At 44.2% G+C, this 26,949-nt stretch overlaps 1 protein-coding gene across 2 annotated transcripts in view; it reads right to left on the bottom strand.

Annotated features, from left to right (window-relative positions):
- FUT10 (fucosyltransferase 10) overlaps positions 1-26,949 on the bottom strand; it is an 84,464-nt gene that overhangs the window by 35,730 nt on the left and 21,785 nt on the right. The window contains exons 2-3 of one of the 2 annotated variants that reach the window (XM_063920000.1): positions 22,892-23,070; positions 9,988-10,270 (exon numbers count right to left, since the gene is read on the bottom strand). In XM_063920000.1, coding sequence (XP_063776070.1) covers positions 9,988-10,270; positions 22,892-22,969 — 361 coding nt within the window. In that variant the 5' untranslated portion in view covers positions 22,970-23,070. Of the gene's footprint in view, positions 1-9,987; positions 10,289-22,891; positions 23,071-26,949 lie in introns of those variants that run through there. The other variant, XM_063920001.1, reaches the window with a different exon arrangement.

Genomic DNA, 26,949 nt, shown 5'->3' with positions numbered 1-26,949 from the left:
CAAACGTGGATTTCCCAGTTGTTGCCGTGGCCACCAGGTCTAAAAGACCGACCCCAAATGTCCCTTTTCAAAGGCAATACTTCCAAATGCCGTTTGGAATCCGCATCACCTGACCATTTTACTGGTAGAATTGGACAACGCACTTATACTTGATGCCAGTCGGCAAATATTCCGCTGTGCATCATGCATATATAGAAATGCATCTTTTAAATGCTCTATAGGCAATAATATACTATCCTTATCTAGGATATCAATATTTCCAGTCAGGGAATCCGACCATGCCAACCCAGCACTGCACCTCCAGGCTGAGGCGATTGCTGGTCGCAGTATAACACCAGTATGTGTGTGAATACATTTTTGGATACCCTCCTGCTTTCTATCAGCAGGATCCTTAAGGGCGGCCATCTCATGAGAGGGTAGAGCCCTTGTTCTTACAAGTGTGTGAGCGCCTTATCCCCCCTAGGGGGTGTTTCCCAACGCACCCTAACCTCTGGCGGGAAAGGGTATACACCAATACTTTTTAAGAAATTATCAATTGTTATCGGGGGGAAACCCACGCATCATCACACACCTCATTTTATTTCTCAGATTCAGGAAAACTACAGGTAGTTTTTTCCCTCACCGAACATAATACCCCTTTTTGGTGGTACTCGTATTATCAGAAATGTATAAAACATTTTCCATTGTCTCAATCATGTAACGTGTGGCCCTACTGGAAATCACGGTTGTCTCTTCACCGTCGACACAGGAGTCAGTATCCGTGTCGGCGTCTGTATCTGCCATCTGAGGTAACGGGCGCTTTAGAGCCCCTGACGGCCTATGAGACGTCTGGACAGGCACAAGCTGAGTAGCCGGCTGTCTCATGTCAACCACTGTTTTTTTTTTGTTTTTTTTATACAGAGCTGACACTGTCACGTAATTTTCAACAGTACATCCACTCAGGTGTCGACCCCCTAGGTGGTGACATCACTGTTACAGACACTCTGCTCCGTCTCCACATCATTTTTCTCCTCATACATGTCGACACAAACGTACCGACACACAGCACACACACAGGGAATGCTCTGATAGAGGACAGGACCCCACTAGCCCTTTGGGGAGACAGAGGGAGAGTATGCCAGCACACACCAGAGCGCTATATATATATATATATATACAGGGATAACCTTATATAAGTGTTTTTCCCCTTATAGCTGCTGTATGTTTTAATACTGTGCCTAATTAGTGCCCCCCTCTCTTTTTTTAACCCTTTCTGTAGTGTAGTGACTGCAGGGAAGAGCCAGGGAGCTTCCCTCCAACTGAGCTGTCAGGGAAAATGGCGCCAGTGTGCTGAGGAGATAGGCTCCGCCCCCTTTTCGGCGGCCTTATCTCCCGTTTTTCTGTATATTCTGGCAGGGGTTAAATGCATCCATATAGCCCAGGAGCTATATGTGATGTATTTTTTGCCATGTAAGGTATTTTTATGTTTTATTGCGTCTCAGGGCGCCCCCCCCAGCGCCCTGCACCCTCAGTGACCGGAGTATGAAGTGTGCTGAGAGCAATGGCGCACAGCTGCAGTGCTGTGCGCTACCTTATTGAAGACAGGAACGTCTTCTGCCGCCGATTTTTCCGGACCTCTTTGCTCTTCTGGCTCTGTAAGGGGGCCGGCGGCGCGGCTCCGGGACCCATCCAGGCTGGGCCTGTGATCGTCCCTCTGGAGCTAATGTCCAGTAGCCAAGAAGCCCAATCCACTCTGCACGCAGGTGAGTTCGCTTCTTCTCCCCTTAGTCCCTCGATGCAGTGGGCCTGTTGCCAGCAGGTCTCACTGAAAATAACAAACCTAAACTAAAACTTTCACTAAGAAGCTCAGGAGAGCCCCTAGTGTGCACCCTTCTCGTCGGGCACAGAAATCTAACTGAGGCTTGGAGGAGGGTCATAGGGGGAGGAGCCAGTGCACACCAGTTAGTCCTAAAGCTTTCTTTAGATGTGTCCAGTCTCCTGCGGAGCCGCTATTCCCCAATGGTCCTTACGGAGTCCCCAGCATCCACTTAGGACGTTAGAGAAATCCTATTTTCTCTTACTTCCTAGAGGATGCTGGGGTCCATATTAGTACCATGGGGATGTACCAAAGCTCCCAGTACGGGAGGCAACGCGCGGAGGCTCCTGCAACACTGCTTGACCAAACTTGAGGTCATCAGAGGCCAAAGTATCGAACTTGTAAAACTTGGCAAACGTGTTCGACCCAGACCAAGTAGCCGCTCGGCAGAGTTGTACAGCCGAGAGAGGCCGGGCAGCCGCTCAGGAAGATCCCACTCTACTCGTAAAGTGGGAAGATCCCACTTTACGAGTAGAGTGGGCCTGTATGGCAATCCAGCCGTGGAATAAGCATGTTGGATAGTGAACCTGATCCGGCGTGAAATCGACTGCTTAGAACCAGGACACCCAATTTTCTTGGGATCATAGAGGACAAACAGAGAGTCACTTTTCCTATGACGAGCTGTCCTCTTCACGTAAATCTTCAAAATCCTCACTACATCCAAGGCCTTTGAAGCAATTGAGGAGTCAGTAGCCACTGGCACCACAATAGGTTGGTTGATATGGAAAGCCGATACAACCTTAGGTAGGAACTGTGGACGAGTCCTAAGTTCCGCCCTGTCTTCAAGGAAAATCAGATAGGGGCTTTTACAAGACAAAGCCCCAATTCCGACACGCGTCGAGCAGAAGCCAAGGCCAACAAAGTGACCGCCTTCCACGTGGGAAACTTGAGATCAGCCTCCTGTAGAGGCTCGAACCAAGCAGACTGCAGGAACTGCAACACCATATCAAGATCCAGGGGCGCCGTTGGCGCCACAAAGGGGGGCTGGATGTGCAGAACCCCTTTTTAAAAGGTCTGAACCTCAGGGAGGACAGCCAATTGTTTTTGGAAGAAGATGGACAAAGCAGAGATCTGGACCTTGATGGAGCCCAATCTCAGTCCCATATCCACCCCTGCTTGCAGGAAAAGGAGAAAACGTCCAAGTTGAAATTCCACCGCAGGAAACTTCTTGGACTCACACCAAGAAACATATTTTTTCCAAATGCGATGGTAATGTTTAGACGTCACCCCCTTCCTAGCCTGTATCAGGGTAGGAATGACCTCACTCGGGATACCCTTCTGAGCTAAGATCTGCCATGCCGTCAAACGTAGCCGTGGTAAGTCTTGATAGGCGAACGGCCCCTGCAGAAGCAGAGCCTCCCGAAGAGGTAACGGCCTTGGATCCTCCAGCAGAAGATCCAGTAGATCCGCGTACCAAGCCCTCCTTGGCCAGTCTGGAGCAATGAGGATTGCCAGAACCTTTGTTCTTCTTACCAGTTGAAGAACGTTTGGAATCAGAGGAAGTGGAGGGAACACATACACTAACGTGAACACCCACGGTGTTACCAGTGCGTCCACCGCCACTGCTTGAGGGTCTCTCGACCTGGAACAGTACCTCCCCAGCTTCTTGTTGAGGCGGGAGGCCATCATGTCTATGTGAGGAACCCCCCACCAACCAGTTACCTCCTCGAACACCCCCGGATGGAGGCCCCACTCTCCCGGATGGAGATCGTGGCGGCTGAGGAAGCCTGCCGACATCGCCACCACGTGTCTTTCTGCTCAGGGGAGGATTCTTGACACCTCTGACATGGCAGCCCTGCTCTTCGTTCCGCCTTGTCGGTTTATGTAGGCCACTGTGGTCACGTTGTCCGACTGCACCTGAACAGCTCGATCCTGTAGAAGGTGTTCTGCTTGCAGAAGGGCGTTGTCGACGGCCCTTAGCTCCAAGATGTTTATCGGGAGAAGGGATTCTTGATCCGACCACCTTCCCTGAAAGGTTTCCCCCAGAGCGACTGCTCCCCAACCTCTTAGACTTGCATCTGTGGTTAAAAGGATCCAGTCCTGAACTCCGAACCTTCGGTCTTCCAGAAGGTGCGGAAGTTGTAGCCACCAGAGGAGTGAAATCCTGGCTTTCGGAGACAGGCGTATCCTCTTGTGCATGTGTTGGTGAGAGCCGACCACTGGTCCAATAGGTCCAGCTGAAAAGGTGGAGCATGAAACCTGCCGTACTGCAGAGCCTTGTAGGCGGCAACCATCTTCCCCAGAAGGAGGATGCATTGATGAACCGATACCCGGGTAGGCTTTAAGATATCCCGGACCATTGTTCGAATCACCAATGCTTTCTCCACCGGGAGAAAAACCCTCTGCACTTCCGTGTCGAGGATCATTCCCAGGAAAGACAGCCTCCTTGTCGGCTCCAGATGAGACTTTGGAAGGTTCAGGATCCATCCGTGCTTCCTGAGCAGCTGTGAGCGCGATGGATTGCAACAACCTCTCCCTGGACGACGCCTTGAGCAGGAGATCGTCCAGATACGGAATTATGTTCACCCCTTGCTTGCGGAGGAGAACCATCATCTCCGCCATCACCTTGGTGAAGATCCTTGGTGCTGTGGAGAGGCCAAATGGCAGCGCCTGGAACTGATAGCGACCGTCCAACAGTGCACACCTGAGATATGCCTGATGCGGCGACCAAATGGGAATGTGGAGGTAAGCATCCTTGATGTCCAGCGACACCAGGAACTCCCCTCTGTCAGTCCTGAGATGACAGCTCTCAGAGATTCCATCTTGAATTTGAACTCCCTGAGATAAGGGTTCAAAGACTTTAAGTTTAGAATAGGTCGTACCGAACCATGCAGTTTTGGTACCAAGAAAAGGTTCGAATAATAACCTTTGTTCCACTGCTGAGGTGGAACTGGGACAATGACCTCTGACACCATCAATTTTCTGATGGCCTCCAGAAGAATTGTTCTGTCCGCCAGCAGAGCTGGCAAGCCTGACTTGAAGAAACGGTGAAGTGGGGGATCTTGAAACTCCAGTCTGTACCCCCTGGACCCTATATCCAGGACCCAGGGGTCCAGGCCTAGACGACCCCCAGACATGGCTGAACTGCCGGAGTCTCGCCCCCACCTGACCTTCCTCCAGGTCTAGCTGTCCACCATCATGCGGAGGACTTAGGGGTATCAGAAGTGGGCTTCTGGGCTTGGGAACCTGTGGGAGCAGGTTTCTTTCCTTTGGCACTACCACCTCTGAAGAAGGTGTTCGAAGACTTGTTCTTTCTAGACCTCGCAGGCCGATAGGACAGAGACGTCGCCGGCGTAAAAGGCTTCTTTGTAGCCGGTGCAGCTGAGGGGAGAAAAAGTAGACTTACCCGCGGTAGCCGTGGCAATCCATCCATCCAGCGCCTCCCCAAAGAGAGCCTGACCTGTATAGGGTAGGCACTCCACACTCTTCCTGGATTCCGCGTCCGCAGACCATTGGCGCAGCCAGAGACCCCTGCGAGCCGAGACGGACATGGAGGAGATCCCCGCAGCCATGGAACCCAGGTCCTTCATGGAATCTACCAGGAATCCTACAGAATCCTGAATATGGCGTAAAAATAAATCAACGTCACCTTTATCCATCGGTCTATTCCTCCTGCAGAGCGATTGACCACCTGGCAATAGCTTTTGCAATCCATGCACAGGCTATAGTAGGCCGTAATATAGCCCCGGAAGCCGTGTAAATGGATTTAAGCATAGCATCCACCTTGCGATCTGTCGGGTCCTTCAACGCGGTAGATCCCGGGACTGGAAACACCACCTGTTTAGACAGCCTGGAGACAGAGGCATCGACTATCGGCGGGGACTCCCATCTTTTCCTATCTTCCTCTGGGAAGGGAAAAGCAACCAAGACCCTCTTAGGGATCTGAAATTTATTTTCCGAAGTTTCCCAGGCCTTTTCAAAGATAGCGTTTAATTCTTTGGATGCCGGCAAGGTGAGGGGGGACTTCTTATTATCTGTAAAAAAAGGCCTCCTCCACCTGCTCAGGAGCTGTGTCAGAAATATGTAAAATATCCCTCACAGCTTCAATCATGAACTGCACCCCCTTAGCAAGTGATGCCGTCCCCCACGACACATCCCCGTCACCGTCTGCAGTGTCAGAGTCAGTGTCCGTGTCATCCTGCGTCAGCAATGCAAGCGCACGTTTTTGAGACTGTACCGCTGGGGACCCAGAGGAAGCAGTATCAGACCACACAACAATAGAGGAATGTAGGATCTGACTGGCATGCTCAGTCCTAGCAACCCTGTCAGAAATCTGAGAAATAGTCCCCCTCAGAGAGACCAACCATTCTGGCTCTCTAGCAGGAATCTGCCCTACAACAGTGCAATCCTGATTACATGGTATGGAGTCTTCCTGGGAAGACAAATCCTCTGCAGCATATGAAACAGTGTCCCTCTGCAGCATATGAAACAGTGTCCCTAGGCATGTTGTCACACACACACCAAACACCCCACAAACACACAGGGTATTGGGTAGACAGAGTTTCCCCTCCAAGAATGGCAGAGAGACATCGAGATTGGAGCCAACCCACATGCAGCGCTATTAAAGGTATAGGGAGACCCCAACCCGCGCTGACTGTGTCCCTTAATAGGTGACACAGCCTATAACACAGCTTCCCCCCCTTCTACAACCCCCTGGTACCATACAGATAGCTGGAGTTGACCTGGAGGGACCTGGACATCCACTGGTAGTGATTGCAGGCAGGAAAATGGCGTTGAACGTTGCTGGGTCCTTTCTGAGGAGAAGCTCCGCCCCATCAATGGCGCTCTCTTCCCGCTCTTAGAAGATAATACTGGCCAGAGGATTTCATGCTGGCTTGGATCCGCAGACCCCAACAGGCTTGATATGGTCAGTGTAGGGTCAGGTGCTGGCTCAGGGCGCCCCTCACAGCGCCGCACCGCAGTACCCCTGAGCCGTCCAGTACCCTTAAGCCACCTTCTTCACACTGACCCCCCGCTTGTAAGGGGGGACAGTGACTAACTCGCCACACTTCAGCTCATTGAGGGGGTGGCGGCTGGCTGCCGGGGTGAGCGTTCCCCTGTGGCGGGGCGCGATCTGTCCCCCCCTCTGGAGCTCAATGTCCAGTCAGCGGAGGTAGTGGCTCAAAACCCCGCAGGGCGGACACTGCTCCCCCCTCAGTCCCTCGATGCAGGGAGGCTGTTGCCAGCAGCCTCCCTGTAAAATAACAAACTCTAAAAACACTTTTACTAGAGAAGCCCTGTAGAGCTCCCCTAGCTGTGACCGGCTCCTCCGAGCACAGTTTCTAAACTGAGTCTGGTAGGAGGGGCATAGAGGGAGGAGCCAGCCCACACTATTAAACTCTTAAAGTGCCAATGTCTCCTGGTGGACCCGTCTATACCCCATGGTACTAATATGGACCCCAGCATCCTCTAGGACGTAAGAGAAATCCTGCGGCAGCTCATCCTACAATTGCCTGAACCCATGCTTCAATACCTTTCGCAGCCCAGGAGGCTGCCATAGTAGGTCTATGTACAGCGCCAGTGAGGGAGTAAATAGACTTCAGGCATCCTTCCACACGCTTATCCGTCGGTTTCTTCAGTGAGGTGACAGTGGTGACAGGCAAAGTAGATGACACCACAAGACGGGCGACATGAGAGTCCACCGGTGGTGGAGTTTCCCACTTGTTACTCAACTGCGCAGGGATAGGATAACGAGCTAGCATCTTTTTAGACAGGGAAAATTTATTTCCTGGCGACGACCAGGATTCCTGACGTATGTCAATTAAGTGGTCAGAATGTGGTAAGACTACCTTAGCAACCTTCTGACGTTTGAACTTATCAGGTTTCTTAGACTCAGTAGTAGGCTCAAGGTCATCATCTATTTGAAGAATTAATTTAATAGCCTCCACCAGTTCAGGAACATCAACCTGGGTTGTAGATTCCTCATCAGAAGCAACTGTATCAGTGTCTGACGGATCAGTATATTTCCCATCCTCATCGGAAGAATTATCCGAAATATTAGTGGATTGTGAGGAAGAAATGGCCCTTTTAGGTGACCCCTTGGCCCCAGAGGGGCGTGGGGTAGACTTTTGTCTAACCAAGGATTGATTTAATTGTTGTAACTGGGTAGACAGAGTATGCGCCCAGGGCGAATTAACTACAGGGACAATATATGGCTGCAATGGCATAGGAGGTCCTATAGGGGGCGCAAGACGTGTCACAAGTGTACTTGGCATACTTGAGAACGCTGCCCAAGGTGGGTCCTGATTGGCCACAGGTGCTGCAGGTAGACTGGGTGTATGGCACTCAGCGCCTGAACCAGCAGCTAAAACTTCCCTCTCAGGTAAATCCGTGGCGCCAGTACTGCAGGATGCAGAAGCGTCTGCGGATTTCATGCCCTGTGTAGTAGACATTATAGGGAGTGTAGCCATAGAGCGTAACGGTACAATATAGCCTGACAAACACAATATCTGCAAAAAACCCCTATGTTATGCGACAGTAAATACAGGACACAAAACAGAGGATTAAAGCGATATGAGGTCACTGAAACACACAGTAAAAATACCAAATTGTATATTCTTTGTAACACTATATATGCAATGCAGAAGTTATTACATATAAACAATAAAACTGCAATGGACTAGTAATTTACATATAACTATGTATGAGTATAGATATAACAATGCACAGTAGATACTGGATGTATATCACAGAATACTTGTACCAAATATTCAGCTAGCAGTACACTTGTTCTTAACTAACACTGTCTGTAAAAGCACAGAGCTGATGAGACAGGTGGCTTTACAGAGGGGACAGAGCCCTGCAGTCCCGGAGATCAGCCCAGCTAGTAGTGAAGATGGCGCCAAAATCTTTATCAGGGAGTGAGGGAGAGAGAGACACAGCTCCAGGGCGGGAACACCAGCAGTAGATGGTGCCCGGAGCTGGGGGAGGGGCTACAGGTCACCGCCTTATCCCCCTATGCTCGACTTTACCATAGGCTCCATAGTACCCGGTGGTGAACGGATTTTAGTAAATCCGACCTGTGCTCCCTGCCCTGGTGGATATAGTGGGATCCCTGTGCAGTACAGTGTCCACGCCAGCGGCGCGGTCCGTCTCCTGGGACTGCGATTTACCGGCGGATCCCACCTTGAGGACCCTCTTAACTCCTCCCTGATGTGCAGCCACGCGATCCAGGAGAGCGTCAGCAGCGTGTGCCAAAAGTCCGGAGCGCCTCCGCTGCAAGTACCCAAGAACCAGGCCGCAGGAGTATGCAGCGCTGCTGGGGGAGGTGATGGAGCCGCAGCACAGAATGTCAGACTGACATAAATAGTGCTGCGGCCCTTGAAGTCTTCTAAAAAAGCTCTTTTCAGGGCTGCCTAGCGCAGCCCCACCTGTTAGTGACATGCACTGCAGGCACCAACTTACAAACTGAGCTCCAGTGCCTGGAGGCGGGGTTATAGAGGAGGCGGTGCAATGCATCCTGGGAACAGTCAAAGCTTTAGCCTGTTGGTGCCTCGAATCAAGATCCAACTCTCCCGATGTTATTCCCTGTGGAATACCAGTGTACACGCGGCAGAAATTGCAAATAATTCCCTGAAGTGACTGCATACTAACCTCATTTGTTCCATTAATTTAAGAGTGACTGTTCCTTTTGAGAGATAATGCTTTGAATGTGCAGAGACATGAAAACTAAATAGGCTTTGCTGTGGGTAAGGTGAAAATCCTTTTCAAAGCATTAACATTAAGTGGGATTCAGTTCATTGCCTCTGCAACAGTTGAGCGAAAGCACTTTGCGACTAGTATCTTTGTTAGTTTTCATTTATAGCCCAGAGAAGTGCGAACAGTGTTTACAATTATAGTAAACCGTATTAGGACACTACGAGAAACTTTATTCCATATTAAGAGTCTACAATGCTGATCCTGAATAATATATATCTATAAACAGTATACACATACAGCGGCTCTCAGAAACTTGAATGAAAAACGTGTATTCACAGCATGTCTGTCTGTTATTACCCAGTTTTATGTTATCACTGCTGTTCCAATTGTAAAGTGCAACAGAATATAATAATTGTACTGTCTTTTCTGTATGATGATGGAAAAACAAAGTGTTCTGTAGCTAACCTTCTGAAAATAAATGAATAAAAGCATACCATAAAATAGGACAGCTCTTGTCACTGGATTATTCAGATACGTTCTATTTATGGTGAAAAAACACTTGTCTTCTCCACACTTCCCCAGTCTTCCATTCTCACCAGTCAATGGGGACCACCAAAGCATGATGGGGTGGCTACCCACTCCATGTTCTGAGCTTCTATGGAATGTGTTTTTCGGTAACCCCTTCAGTAACGGATGGGACAGTTTCTTTCGCCGAACATCTTGCATAAGAGAGAGTTTTTGTTTCTGCTTTTCAAATCTACCCAGTTCAACCATCACCTTTGGAAAAACAACCATGATGTAAACAAAATCTATAAAGCCACAGTTTTATTATTTAGGTATAATTACAGAGTAAAAATAAAGTTGACTGTATGGTACAAGCAAACCAGGCAGTATTGTACATGTATGAAAAAAAAACAAATAAAACACATTTGTATACCTTGCAGCACAAAATGTTGTTTGTTAACTTACAGATTTGCATCCTTTAGCAGGCTTTGCCCTTAGATGTAAAGTTATACCCCTTTTCCACTTACGAGCACGGGTCGCAGCCGGGAGCCTGACACGGGAGCTGCCCCCTGCTGCGACCCGTGCTCAGCCCCTTTCCCATCAGCAGTCACAACCCGGCATATGCCGGGTTGGTGACGCTTCTAGTGACACGGCAGGGGCGGCGCAGGGAGATCACATGATCTCCCAGCGCCGCCCTTCCATACAGTGTAAATGGGAGCCGTGTCGCATCGACACGGCTCCCGTTTACACTACAACCCTACCCGGATCATTCCCGTGTCCTACCCAGGTAGATAGCCGGGTAGGATTCACGGGTCACTTGATCCGGGTTGACCCTTTTCCACTTGCAAAAAATACGGGTAAATGCGCGCCCCCGTGCATTTACCCGTGTTTTTTGAGCTAGTGGAAAAGGGGTATTACATACTACGGGGGAAATTTATCAAGTAGCAGTATTTTTTAGCAGTTTCAAAATCGCCATACATCACAGGTGATGTTGCATCCCAATACGCCAGATTTATTATGAAGTGGTTTGGAGGTTAAAATCAGCGATGTTCAGTGGTTTTTAAACCACTACATCAAATGCTGCTTAGTCAGAGCCCTCATCATTAAAACAATAATTATTGAATTAAAACTCACAGCCCCTACCCTTGACTAACTGGCCATGCTACTTGGCATCCAGCACAGTCCACTTTGCGCCCCTCTTGGGACTCTGCTCTGAGGGAGCCAGAAAAAAGGTAACTCAGCACACCCATATATACAAATAGTGCCCACCTGTTAATTTCTATAAATTATTAGTGTTCCATTATTTATTAGAATAACAGTGCTCCCATATTAGAATAAGTAATAGTACTGTCGAAGTCAAAAATATTACATAAAAAGAACATACAAACTAGACATATATAAGTCGCTATACTTGCAAATACGCGCAGCGAGCACAGCCATATATGGTAACACACGCATTTACACGGACATGCCACAGAGATGGATTCGACACTTATTTCATACAGTACATAACTATAATAATATCAAGCGCCAGACATCATGATGATTTTAAATTATATATAATGAAGTAATGTCATGTATCTGTATTATTTAAACGAAACAAGATAGACCGGTCATATTTACTATTAAAGCAACCAGATTAATGTGTAGATTCATTTGATACTTGTTATAAAGTTGTAGGACATTGCAACAAATAATTATGATTATATGTATGTAAGCTAAAATCACTTTTATTAGAACAATAGATATTCCAAACAGGTAGTGGACAGGAAGCTCAGGCCAGCCCCTTTGGACGTCCCCAAGGCTGAAACTGTTCAGCATATACAAAGAGACTAGTGACTCATCATGAATGAGTGAGTCCCCTCCCCCAGAAACTAGATAACACATTGCTGACCACACAGTAGGGCAGTTGCTTTTTTGGTACCAGAGGATGAAGGAGTTGCTGGCAGACCAGTTCCTGCATTTATTTAACAGAGAGAGAGAGAGAGAGAGAGAGAGAAAGAGAGAGAGAGAGAGAGAGAGAGAGAGTGATATGGAAAGACTAATTTATATAACTTAAGGATAATGGTATTGTATGCTGGCCTGTAACTGTATGTAACTGTGACTGTAACTGTATGTTTTAACTGCTTACTGTGTGAGTTGTAACCATGTAACTATAGGTATACTGTACTTGTAATATATTGAATCCATATCCTTTTAATAACAAATATATACATCAATGAGCTTTGGAACTCAGATAATGTGTGGGTGTATTGTTTTCTCTTATGGGATGCAGTGTTTTGCGATATACAGCGCACATTCATGGGATATGGTAATAAGAGGTGCAGGCGTTTACAATATATATTAGAGCTGGCATTTTTAATATTTGTGAGAAAGCAATTTGGCATTCACAGATGGGGGCTCTTACGGGATATCAGGGTCTTAATGATGCACTGTACATTACAAACGCGGCTGTAATTGACCGGCTCCGATGGACGCATCGCGACGCTGATGAAAATAACATCCACGTGTATTGTTGTGATATCAGTAAGCCAATGATATGAAATTTCAAGGGACAATGCGTTTCTCATATTAAAGATGCTAAAATGTATTTTTATTGTTGCAAAACAAAGTTCAAATAAGTCATATTGTGTTTGATTCAGATTGGATTGTTTCTGTTAAGTAGGGTTAAAAGTACATTTAAAAGTTGCTGCATAGCCTTGATATAGTTTTTTTTTTTAACTCAGACCTAAAATAACTTCTGGTGCTTGTATAATTTGTGATTTCTTTGTGACAAAGGAAGCCGCATGGTCTGTCCTCCATTTTGGACTAACCACATGGCCTGTCCACCATTTTGTGTAAACCTCATGGATGTGGAAAGGGGAGGAGCAGTGGCCATTTTAGGAAGGTCATTTTCTAAATAGCTTATTTTCATTCTGCTCAGAACAATCAGCTTTCCTTGGTCACATCAAACACCATTTATGAGTTACCAATGCATTTATTTAACCCATGCCATAATCAATTACAAATAGTTTCAATTGGGCCTAGTGATAGTAAATGGTAAGATAAATGCTTGGCTTAGGGTAAGAAATTGCACAGATAGAAAAAGGAAAGAAAGGGGTTTGTTTTTTTTTCTCTCTTTTTCCTTCCAAGACTTGTAGAATCTGCTTACTATAAGATAGCCATTGAAATGCAAATTAACCTGTGTAACTGCTTTTTCTTAGCAGGGAAAAGCAAATAGCTTTGATATGCAAATAAGAGGTAAGGTGTCTCATAGGAGACCAGTGAATGGTACACATATATATATATATATATATATATATATATATATATATTATTTTAATTATGTGTATATTTATATCAGTGTATGTTCTGCAAGATAGCTATCCAATCTGAATCATATTTAAATTATTGATTATTGCTAATCATTATAGATCTGTGTGAAATAGGATACATTTGTTGCTATATAGGTAAATTTGAAATAACAGTATTTTAAGGAAGTAAGTGTAAAGACACAAACGCAGGTCTGCATACAAGTTTATACAGAACAAGTTGTGTCTAGTGGGCAATAGTAATTAGTATTGTTCACATTTATAGAGCTGGGTGATTTGTTTTATTGCGGACGCAGGGTTTTGTACACGTGTCTCGGACAAAGTACAGGACTGCGCAAGCAGCGTAAAAAGACACGCACGGTCGCGTGTTTACGCAAAGTGCGTAAGAAGTGCGGGTGATAAGTACAAATTACACAATAGTGTCGTTTAAGTTCAAAGGTGGGACAGTAGCCATGCTACAATAGCACAAAACTACTCGGTTTCTAAAGCAGATTAGTATAAAACTTTTGTTTAAACTGTATTGCCTCTGGGGTAAAGCTGCCTATCTGAATTAATTACAATTTTCTGTACAGAAAAACCAAAGTGTATTTGAGTGAGCGAACGTAGGAGTGAGTGGATTTGAACTCCGGAAATCGGGTCCCGTGGTACACCAAGTAAGTGGAGGCTTGGTGGCGTGAGGCGGCTGACTCAAGTTAATATAGATTGAAATACGCAAATCGTGAGGAGATTTGCAGAGTAGCGTAATAGGGAATTGCGCATTGTGTAGTATTGAAGTAAAAAGGTTTTTTGTTACGCTCCGAGCTGAGGGTCGCAGTTTGTACATCGACCCGTGGTTGTACGGCAGATAGGTAACAAGTACCTATACGCTGTGCGATTGGATCGCGCGTTTGTGGGTGCGATATATAGCTCAACTAGATACCCCTGTTACGAGCTTTTTGCGTAAAATCGCGATATCATTAGCGCTGTATAGAGCATACGCAAGCGTGATTTGTGTATAAGTGTATAGGGAGTTTTCGCTGGTCTCTCTCAGGAAAATCTCCAGCGGCAGATATTTACTGGAAAAGGTAAGTCACTCCTAACACTTCCAGTAAATAGAAACTAGATAGGGCCTCACTGAGTACGCGGTGGTCACTATTGGAGTGAGTAGTGGTACTCAGTGGAGAAGGAGCGAGTGAAAGCGCTAGGTGCCTTTCACCATCTATCTGCGGTGTGCATTGGGGATTGCGTTTATTGGCAAAAAGTCCGCGATGGGATCCAATTGCACAAGCAATGGGCGTTTAGTAGCTAGGGTTCAGGCTGAAGAAGAGGGACCGAAAAGGTCAGAATTGCGACCGAGAGGGTCAGCAAGGTTTATTATGTGTGAAAAGTATGGTTCACACACGGAGGCTTTTTGCAATGAATGGTTATGTATGACTGACAAAGATAGGGTACCATTCCCTAGGGTGGGCAGTTTTGAACCAGAGGTATTGCAGAACTTAAGGATAAGAATATGTCTGATAAAATCCCGAAAACAAACGGTCAGACATACAAAGTGTTTAAACCTGTGGCAGCCCGGTGAGTTTGATCCTAAGGTATTGCAGGTGGTATGTTTAACCAAAGTCATATAAGACAAGAATGGAAATATAAGAACTGTTTGAACTTGTAGCAACAATAAACAAGTAGGAAGAAAAAAGAAAAAAAAAAGAGAATGCAAGTACACCGCCATATGTAGATGTGGAAGCAGTTACGGCCAGCATACAAACTATAGAAAATAATACAAATATGAAAAATATGACTGTAACCTATATATGTACTAATGAATGTTGAAGTTTTATTTAGGAGGAGAAGGTGACCTGATTGTTTTCAGCCATTTCTCAAGCACCCAGAGGAGTATCCAACTGGTAAAAGAAGAGCAGCAGCCTGTGGGGGAAGTGGCTGAGACCAGTGGAACAGGTAAGTATGGTATCATTCGTGTACATATATAGTAAAACCCAAAAATAAAACAAAAAAATCAAGAAAGTAACGTCAGAAATGGAAAAAAACCTGTCCGCACATTAGTATTTGCCAGCAGGAAAGCGGACAGAGACAAGGTAACCCCCGGGTATTTCTTTCAGTTACCATATAAGAAGTATTAATTCCTAGTAATGCCCCTAGTCAAGATGAGCTCGAAAATGTTTGTTGGACCTTGTACAGACTCTTAATACGGGATGAGAAGGATAGAATGAAATACTTCGCATGACCTAGAAGCTTGTTAAACTTTTTTTTTGTTTTTGTCTCTTGCAGTAATAGAAAACTCTCCATCTGGATAAGACCACTGGTAAACACTAATTCGGCAAATGGGAGGTGGCTGTCTCTGTGCAAATGGACGGGCTCAATAAGGCATTGAGTGTCAGGGTGCAGACTTCTTTGCAAAATTGGAAAGGGGTCACAATAGCTAATCTTAGATAGTGTGCTGTTGAACATTACAAGAATAGTGCTAGGCGCAGAAAACAACAGGTGGAGAGGTTGAGGACGGTAAGTATACTGGTACATACAGGAAAGACCCATCAGTCCAAACCCCAGATCCCTAATGGTCAATAATATGTTACACTTGTAGGAAGGAAGGGCATTTTTCCAGAGATTGTAGGAGTAGTAGGACACATAGTCGATATAGATCCCCTAGACAGAAAACACAAGCCACATTATTAAACACATAGACGGGACCAAGGGACATATAGTAAGGAATTATAAGCCATATAGAAAACACAGATTCGGCTAATGGGAAGAACAAAATAAATGCAACATTACCCTTTGACAAAACTTGCTGGGGTTAAGATGGGGCCTCTAAACTTTTGCTTCTTTTTCCTAGCAGAAATGGCCCCCGATTAACTTAATTTTGTTAGATATGATATACATATACTATGCTCCCGCTCAGGAAGTACAAAGTATGTTAGACACCCACGAAGACTAATGTCTCATTCTATTGTTCTAGATGCATGTCCATCACAGGTAGAGGAAATTATCTCACAGATACCGGATTCCCTATGAACTTAGGATGGACAGGGCACTGGATTGATGGCTGGGATAGTCCCAATAGTGATACGACAAACAGAGAAATTTTTTTAAGGGGAGTAGACCAAGTAGAGAATCACTTCCCAGTAGTTCCCAATCCAGTTGTCAAATTTTTATAAAATCTTCTTCACCTCTACAAACTCATCTGTCACCAACCTCTATTCTGTTTCTCTACAGTTTCCTCTTCATCTTTTGCGTTCACACAGGGTGGTACAATACATGGACCCAAGTACAGTTCAAACTCCACATGCCTAGGTCCTTCAGAGTTCTGCCCGAACCCAGTATATCTCAACAGCACAATGACACCAGTATTACTGCAGTGTGCCTTGTCATGCACAAAGGGTGGAGAATGGGAATATTGGTGAAGGGAAATTTTGTATAGACACTGATATGCCTGTTGGTGAATGGCAAACCTGACATTTTCTTTTTCTTCTTCCTTCTCTCCTCTAGAGATGTTTCTTTTTTCTTTTATTTTTTTTGAGTTATGCTCATGGTACTCTACATTGCAAACACACGATAGTTAAATTAAGATACAAAAAAATTGTGTTCCCTACAGGAAAAGGCAGTCTGGAGGACAAAGGGGTATGGCCAGGAGGCCTCAGGACTTTGGGCAGGTGGACATGGTAAGCCAGTAGCCCCCAGAGCATACCTTCCAAGTCTAGCTGAGGTGGTACACGGTCTGACTCATCTAGGCAAAGAGGGTAGGTGCAGGCTGATGAGAGCCTACTGGTGTGCGCAAGGATTCTATTCTCATGCAGGTAAGAGAGCAATGACCTGTCTTGTTTGCTTGAGGAAGAATATTGGTAAAGCAATACCAACAGAGCCATCCCAGATCCCTCCTGCAGACGGATCTTTTCAGGAAATACAAATCGACTTCGTACAGTTAACACCCTTTAGGAATTATTGTTATGTATTGGTGTGCACTGATGTTTTCTCAAACTGGGTAGAGGCATTTCCTGCCGCCACGGATGCTGCTGTGTTTACCGCAAAGGAAAATTGTGCAGAAATGTGTGTGTAGATAATGGTACCCCTAGAAGTAGGAGCAAAGCTTGAAATTGTACTATTGTGATCATAGATACTGCCACTAGTATTATGTAGCTTCGGAACCACTCCCAGATATTCACTTAACGAATCACCCTCTTCGAAAATTTGTTTTTGTTTTGGTATTTGTGTTTTTTTTGTTGTTTTTGGAAGATAACCTCATGCCATGATTGATCCGCACAATAATCAGAAATACACCAATGAGGTGACAGTACAGTACCTTATTGAGATGAGCCAGCATTTGAGAACTTGACATAAGAACTTGAAACTGTTGATTGCTGGTATGCCAAATACTAATTGTCTTGACTGTGAACCAAGAGACTGTGTGATTGTTCTTACGCTCAGGTTGCCTAATAGACAGGTGGAAAGGACCATACCAAGTTTTGTTGACAGCACTAAAGGTCGCCGAAAGAGAGACTTGGGTCCACTCGTCCCACTGCAAGAAGGTCGCTGACCCGGAGAGAACTCGTGACAAAGTAGTTTATTGCTCACATTCATCGAGTTTGTGTAGTTTGGTAACTGTGTGTTCGAAGTGAACTGTGTGTTCCAAGTGAACTGTGTGTTCAAAGAGCAAGGTGGAGAGCAAAGTGAACTGTGTGTTCCAAGTGAACTGTGTGTTTGTTACAGAGTAACTCCATTATATAAATTTTAGGGACAATATTATCATACAAGGAAGGAATGAATTGATAATATTGGCTTCTGTAACCTGAAGCCTAATTAACATCCCTACACTGTAGCCTTGGCTGAATAGACAATCCCAGCACACGGCCAGCTCAGCCCACTGATACAGCTAGCCCACATGCTGTGAAAGACACACCCACAGGTTGTATACCTGCACACTTGAAATCAGAGCTCACTCACTCAGAATCAATCTAGCTCTCAGAAGCATGGCTTGCTCATCACCAGGACCGATCTCCTTACTAAGGCTAAGTATCATACACAATATCTCATAGATAAATAGCATAGAATAGTTAAATATGTGTTTGTGGTAAAGTAGTTGTGAAATGATTGGCATAGAATAGTTAAATATGTAAATACATTTGACTTTAAGGTTAATAGTACTTGTGCAATCATGTGATTGTTGTGTGTTTGTGATAATACTCTATGAAATCTGTAATGAATTGGAACATTAGACAATCTGTAGAATAGCATCTCTGGTATACATACCTGGTATGGTGATTTATAACAGATTGTAGTGGTTTTGTATGGTGCATCTTGCTGAAGTATAGAAGTCAACACATACTTTCTTTTGTTACTGTAGTCATGTGCTTGTAGCAATGGCATGCTGATATTTGTGGTTACTTGGTGATCTGGTTTTGTGATGGCTCATAGGGACAGCATGAGATATGTGGTGCTGGTCCTGGAAGGCTGGAATTAGTTGGTTTTAGGCCTGAAAAGTTAGCATAATGTAGTACAGACTGGGATTGGCATATAATTACAGGCTACATTATATAACATAGCCAGCATACCATATGCTCTGGTTATTGAGATACTGCGTTGGCTTGGAATTGTGAAATGTGATTAGTTGGCTTGGAATTGTGAAAGGTGATTAGTTGGCTTGGAATTGTGAAAGGTGATTAGATTGCTTGGAATTGTGAAAGGTGATTAGATGGCTTGGAATTGTAATATAAGTTGGAATATAGTGGAGTCTTATGGCTTCTGCTATGTGATTATGGTGTAGCAAAGAATGCCATGTGTTTGGACTTGCAAATCTAAAATGGCTGCTGGCATTCCCTTTTGAACCATATGTTACAGACTTTGGAATCATGGGAGTTTTCCCAAAATGGAGTCTAGCTTCTGTCCCATGCGGTCTGTGGACAATGCAGCCACATGCTGCCCCTCCCCCACACACACACAAACACACACATACATATACTAAAACCAATCCCCTAAGGTATTTATTTAAGATATATATTGTCCAATATATATCAATAAATCTAGGATTTAGCCGAGTGCTTTGAGTAAATATCTCCCCAGTAATAAATACACACATACAGTACAGTACATACATCTCTCACACTTCTTTCATCCTATTTGTTTCTTATATAGTTTGAATCTGTGAAACTATTATATGGTGACTTGCATTGTATTTGACCAATACTGTTTAATGATAAAAGTGAATTCTATGAGTAGCAATTGTTTGTTGAAATACATTCTTATGATTTACATTCCATATGACTGGCGTGCATTCTTATATGAACAGAATATTCCTAATGATTTAAAGATATATATGTCTAAATGCAACCTCTGCGGGTTTGCTTATAAAAGGAAAATTATACATTTGCTTCAAAGATATGAAATATTGGGGGTAATTCCAAGTTGATCGCAGCAGGATTTTTGTTAGCAATTGGGCAAAACCATGTGCACTGCAGGGGAGGCAGATATAACATGTGCAGAGAGAGTTAGATTTGGGTGTGGTGTGTTCAATCTGCAATCTAATTTGCAGTGTAAAAATAAAGCAGCCAGTATTTACCCTGCACAGAAATAAAATAACCCACCCAAATCTAACTCTTTCTGCACATGTTATATCTGCCTCCCCTGCAGTGCACATGGTTTTGCCCAATTGCTAGCAAAAATCCTGCTGCGATCAACTCAGAATTACCCTCATAGTAATATAATACAAGCAATAGAATCAGACAGAGAAAAGGAGGGGAATAGAAAAGGAAAAAGTATACCCCCTTAACACGACCCCTTATCAGTGTTCAAAGAGCAAGGCAAAGAGAACCTTGTATCACTAGAGACTCTGTTCCGTGAAGACTGAGAGGCGGCACTGTTGAACACTACCTGAGCGTACTAAAGGATTGCAGAAAGACCAGTCATTGTAATTGATTTGTTATGAACAAGAGTTATTTTGTTCTATTTCTCTTTTCTCTCTTTCCCGCTGACAAACATTTTTTTTCAGGATATTCTATTTTTGCGAGGTTTTTTTATGAGGAGTCGAGTGTGGGACTGGAACTGGTTCTGGAGGAAGGAGTGATTTCCTTATAGGATCCCAGGATTAGGTAATCAGTTTGTTAAAGTCAGAGAAAAATCAAAGTTCTAGTAGTTATGGAGTTCAGAGGTAATCAGGAACAATCAGACAATGGCTATTCACACATTGCAGATAAAGAGCTCATTAATATATGTGGAAGAAAGGTTTATGAGTGGCTCTCCCCGAACTCCGAAGGTTTATGTTATTTAGGAAGGACACTACTTATAACCCTTGTTCAATGATGATCCAAAAATGGAAACAATGTTCAGAAAATGATAGGAATATGTAGATCATGAAAATTTTATATGTCACTGTCATGATTTGTTTGTGTCTTCTTCATCTACCCAGCAGAACCTCAATCGAATCCAAACATCCGTGTACAAAGACGTAGATACATGTATGTGTGAAATGTTCGTCGCAAATCAGACATTATAGGCCAAAACACTGTCCCAGCATACTCTATAGGTTGAATGTTGTCACACACCCAACCAGTGGTCCCGTGACCGCCGAGTGCATATAGAGGATGTCTCGTCCTTCTCCCTGTCTTCCCCAAATATAGTCAAGTGTCTGATTTGCGAAACGCATACATACATGTGTCTAGGTCACCGATTATTGTATGAAATATTTTTTTCTTATGTTAATAATTGATGGAAGTTATTGTTTGCTGCCAAAGGGTGGACTGTCGAAGTCAAAAATATTACATAAAAAGAATATACAAACTACACACATATAAGTCGCTACACTTGCAAATACGCGCAGCGAGCACAGCCATATATGGTAACACACGCATTTACACGGACATGCCACAGAGATGGATTCAACACTTATTTCATACAGTACATAACTATAATAATATCAAGCGCCAGACATCATGATGATTTAAAATTATATATAAATGAAGTAATGTCATGTATGTGTATTATTTGAACGAAACAAGATAGACCGGTCATATTTACTATTAAAGCAACCAGATTAATGTGTAGATTCATTTGACACTTGTTATAAAGTTGTAGGACATTGCAACAAATAATTATGATTATATGTATGTAAGCTAAAATCACTTTTATTAGAACAATAGATATTCCAAACAGGTAGTGGACAGGAAGCTTAGGCTAGCCCCTTTGGACGTCCCCAAGGCTGAACCTGTTCAGCATATACAAAGAGACTAGTGACTCATCATGAATGAGTGAGTCCCCTCCCCCAGAAACTAGATAACACATTGCTGACCACACAGTAGGGCAGTTGCTTTTTTGGTACCAGTTCCTGCGTTTATTTACAGAGAGAGTTGCTGGCAGACCAGTTCCTGCGTTTATTTACAGAGAGAGAGAGAGAGTGTGATATGGAAAGACGAATTTATATAACTTAAGGATAATGGTATTGTATGCTGGCATGTAACTGTATGTAACTGTGACTGTAACTGTATGTTTTAACTGCTTACTGTGTGAATTGTAACCATGTAACTATAGGTATACTGTACTTTGTAATATATCGAATCCATAGCCTTTTAATAACAAATATATACATCAATGAGCTTTGGAACTCAGATAATGTGTGGGTGTATTGTTTTCTCTTATGGGATGCAGTGTTTTGCGATATATAGCGCACATTCATGGGATATGGTAATAAGAGGTGCAGGCGTTTACAATATATATTAGAGCGGGCCTTTTAAATATTTGTGAGAAAGCAATTTGACATTCCCAGTACCCTTGTGTATCAGAATAATACTGACCCCTTATTTATTAGAATAATAGGGTCCCCAAACTTTGTTATAATTTTTTCAACTAAGGTACTGTCCCCTAAATTTCCCATTGCATTGTGTTATCATTAGTTTTTTGCCAACACTCTTATTTGCTTAATGCAATGCAATCCATTGATTAAAAGAAAACCCCACTAAAATGAGACAGGTCACTCACAAGTAGCATCTAAATGTACCATTATGAATTAAAGCTCAGAGCTTGGAGGAATTCTGAATAGAATGCCTGCAAGCTTGCCAAATGATCAATTTCTTAATTTAAATATTAGTTTACCTAGATAGCACTTAGTTTGTACTGTTATTGCCCACTAGTATTTACAGATCGCCAAGATATACCCAGTGCTCAGTAAATTCATCTGTATGTCTGTAAATCTGCCACCTACTGTACTGTGGGATATGTATCACGTGACTGGCGGTCGGGAGAGTGCCGGTCACCATACCGACACTCGCCACAGGTTCTATTCCCACTCTATGGGTGTCGTGGATACCTACAAGTGGGAATAGTCCCTGTTAGACGGCATGTCGACTGTTGGGATTGTGGGTGGGTGGGCGGTAGGTGCCTGTACTGTAGGTGCCGGTATTTTAAGCGGCGGTTTCCTGACCCCCGGTCATATAACTACATCCCGTACTGTGCATCTAACATATGCAGTTGCTAAAACCAAAAGCTTGTAGAATTAAATCACATATAGTACGTCACAAACTCAGCTTGCTTTCATGTTGTGCTGTAGCTGTTGTTAATTACATCCTTTACATCCATATGATAAACAAATCAGATCTTTTCCCCTTACCTGAAGTGTAACCAACAGGAAAAAGAATGTTATAATTAGGCATGAGGCCCAAAATGTGGTACCCCAGATCCTAATCATTTTTCCAAGTTGCTTGGCATCAACAAATCATTTTCAAAGATTGGTTTGCAAAGATATTCTATTTTCCATTGTAGACTATTCGTCTTTCGGAGCTGGAAAACCTAAGAAGAATATATAAATCAAAAGGTGCGTGTTATAAAATGTTTTAGTATTGAATATTTAAATTTCATATCACTTTGTAATATTATACTGTGCATTTGCAAATTACTGTAGTTACTGTATATTTAATACTGTAATAGCACAATTGTGATTTCCATCTGTTGCAATTACATACTATTTAAGAAGGCACCTATATAACATGTAGTTAATTACAATGTACCTAAAATACTTGTGTTGTATGTAGCTGAATGGGTGTGGGATGATAGATAGACAGTGTCTAGTTAGACAGTCAATCGACACCATATGTCGACAGGGTCAAAAGGTAGACATGAAAAAGGTAGGCAGTACAAAAGGTCGACAGGGTGAAAAGGTCAACATAAAAATGGTCCTGGCACGGAAGTGGAGCCATCGGGCGGGAGCGGAGGTGGCACTTGGCAATGAGATAATTTCCATACCGCCTCCTCCATAGTGTGAACGGGCCCCGGATCGAATCAACCCGGGTAACCCGTTCACACTGCACCTGACCCGGTAATAACCCTGCTTTATTCCCGGGTTGAAATATCGGGTCAAGGGACCCGGGAATAAGGGTCTTACCCCTTTCACACAGCACATTGACTCAAGTCGACCTGGCAATATACCAGGTTATTTATGCGATGTGAAAGGGGTATTAGAGATTTCAGATAATGAATGCGAGAGCTTAAACAGCTATGAAATGTGTATTTTTGTTAATTAACCTGATTGTTCTAAAAAGGATCCCAGCGGTCTGGATGGTCTCTCCTCTGGGCAGAAGTTGTGCTGGAACTTTCTGTCTCCCCAGCAGTTACTGTCTAGTTTTACTACATCTCCCAGCATGCTCCTTTGTGATTTCTGCTTTCTTTAGAAGTTACTACTTAGTAGGACTAAGAAGGGATTTCCTTTTTTTGCTGGCCCTCTGAAATGAATACTCCCCTAGTTATGTTTCAATGTGGTTTTAAAAAGGAATAGGCATGTCGGTCTCTCCAAATCTTGTGTTGCAGGAAGCTGTGTGTGTTTGGCAGCATCAGAGAAGTAGGAGGCAGAAGGAGCTGTTTATACTAGCATAGCCTGGGCAGCAGGTATTCTGAAGGCACTTGGTGGTCTGCTGGTGTACAGTATCCCTGTAAGATGCAGATGACAGGGCATAGTTGTTAGGGCTCTGCCATGTTGGTGAAGCGCAATGGCCGGTACCCGGAAGAGTTTGCTTGAGAAGTTTACATGAGATCTTGTTAGGTAATAATTATAAGATGTTGGTAAAAGCCATTTGGTGATTGTGTGATGTTACCTAGGAGGCTTGTGTTTTTTTTTATATTACCTTCCAATAAATGTGTGATTACAAGGCACCTTCTCCTTGTCTGCATGCGCGCTATATTTAAGAGGCTCAAGAATAAAGGTAGTCTTTAGGTCCTAAGGGGGACATTCTGACCTGATCGCTAGCTGCAGTTCTTCACAGCGCAGCGATCAGGTCAGAACTTCACATGCGCCGGCACCACAGAGCGCCGGCGCATGGCTACCTAGCGATCGTCTCTGCCTGATTGACAGACAAAGGCGGTCGCTGGGAGGGGGCGGCACGGCGGCGCATGGCTGTCGTTTTAGTGGGCGCTGTCCGGCCAAAGCAGGCGTGACCGGAGCGTGCTAAGGGCAGGACGCAGCGGCTGCGTGACATCACGCGCAGATGCTGCAACCCGGGCAGCGACGAGTAGCTCTTGGCCAGCACACAAAAGCTGCACTGGCCGGGAGCTACTCCTGAATTACAAAACCATCGCCGCTTTGTGATGCTTTTGCACTTTTAAACTTAGCACAGCTATGATCAAGTCTGAATCACCCCCTAAATCCGGTACCTTCACAATGTATGAGGAACAATGAATGGTACAGAATGACAGTTGCTCAAGTCAATTTATTGGTTCATAACAGGTGCAGGTAAGGGAGGGGTTAATCTAAACTACTCTGGTGGTCCCACACTACATGAAAATAGCACTTACTACATTTACTTACACATGCCCCATGGACAGAAGGCGCTCAGCAGCGTGTATTGAGCACTGGAGGTATACAATTATAAAAGGTAAAATTTGTATGTTCTAATTGTCCCTCTGTAAAGATTTACATATTAAAAATGGAATGCATATTGCTCTTGCTAGTTTATATATACACACACTCTATGTAAATGCTTCGACACTCATCTACAATGGGACATACTGTAAATCAATTTCATGACATGCCTCTCAGACCATGCCCTCTTTAGATCAATGTGCATAGGTGTTGCTTTCACAATCTACCTGAAATTATTTTTAAAAGTAGGTAAGTGTGGCACACATACAGTATACTAGTGTATTTATAAAACATCAAATTAAGATTAGCATGAGGTATGTGTATAAACGGGTGTGGTATGGAAGGTAGATCGTAACTAGGTCGACCACTATTGGTCGACAGTAACTAGGTCGACAGGTCAAAAGGTCGACATGAGTTTTTTATGTTTTTTTGGTGTCGTTTTCTTCGTAGAGTGACCGGGAACCCCAATTAGTGCACCATCGGGCAAGGTGCCTCGCTCCGCTACCCCTTCGCTCGGCACAGATTACCATTCCAATCGTAGTCCACGTGGATCGTTAAGTATGAAAAGTTTCAAAAAAAAGAAAAAAATTGTGAAAAACTTATGTCGACCATTTGACCTGTCGACCGGATCCCGTATAAACATTTGTAGATTGTAAGATTAGGGTATGGGTGTCCTCTCCTGGTGTAGAGGGCACCTCCAAACACACAACAGTCAGGAAAACAGCAAACCAGTCTAGGGTTTTCGTGCAATTTAACCTTGGCTAGTTTTATTGTACAGTACATAAAACAAAACATAAAATTGAATCCTAGCCCATCTGGGCACTAACTAAACTAAGATTCCCTCTCTCTGTTTGGTAGGACCTAATGCCCCTACCATAAATACAGGCACATGCACAGTACTTAAATCACAGGGGCAAATTTACTAAAGCTTCTAAAAAAGGGAATTGGTTATGTTGCCCATAGCAACCAATCAGATGCTGTCCATCATTTCTCTATTGCCTTTTAGAAAATGAAAGACAGCATCTGATTGGTTGCTATGGGCAACATCAATTCTGTTTTAGAAGCTTTAGAAAAATTACCCCACAGTGTCTCATCGCAGGCCTGCGGCCAGTTTTCCCAGGTAGTCAGACCCTGAGCCAAGCCTTAAATTAGCCTGATCTCAGCTGAAGGTCTAGAGACCTAAAATGGGTCTTGTTGATAGAGCCCTCCCTTCTCACTTAAGGCCCATATAGACGGGCCGATGTGGGAGAGATGTGTTCTGAGTGAACCGCTCAGCACACATCTCTCCCGCTGCTCAGCTCAGCGCGATGTGTGCTGAGCGTGCGGGGGGAGACGGGGGGGCCGCTTATTTCACCCAGCGGGTGAAGTGAGCGACCCGCTAGATTGGCCTGCATGCAGGCCAATCTAGCAGCAGCGATAGCGATGCGCGGGGCTGCGCATCGCTATCACTGCAAGGGGTACACACGGAGCGATCCATCTTAAATTCTAGGCAATCTAGTCAGATTGCTTAGGATATCGCTCCGTGAGTACCCCCCTTTACATCCACACCCCCAGGACCAATTTCCAGCTTTTACTGAAAGCCCAAACGCTAATCAAGTCTGTTTAGCAAAATAGGCATTTCCTGGGGGTTTAAAATACATAGGCCAGAAACCTGGGACAAACATATCTCCGGTTTATCACTCACCAGTGCTTCTATCACAAGACATACAATATACAGACTCAAAAAACATGCCATAAATTCATAGGACTGAACTATGTTTCTTAAACTAACCTATCAACAAGGAGGCATGAGGTTTTATAAATAAAAAAAAATAAGA

This window comes from Pseudophryne corroboree, chromosome 1, assembly GCF_028390025.1.
Source record: "Pseudophryne corroboree isolate aPseCor3 chromosome 1, aPseCor3.hap2, whole genome shotgun sequence".
In the NCBI taxonomy this organism is placed as follows: domain Eukaryota; kingdom Metazoa; phylum Chordata; class Amphibia; order Anura; family Myobatrachidae; genus Pseudophryne; species Pseudophryne corroboree.
This window is presented reverse-complemented; position numbering and strand designations above follow the sequence as displayed.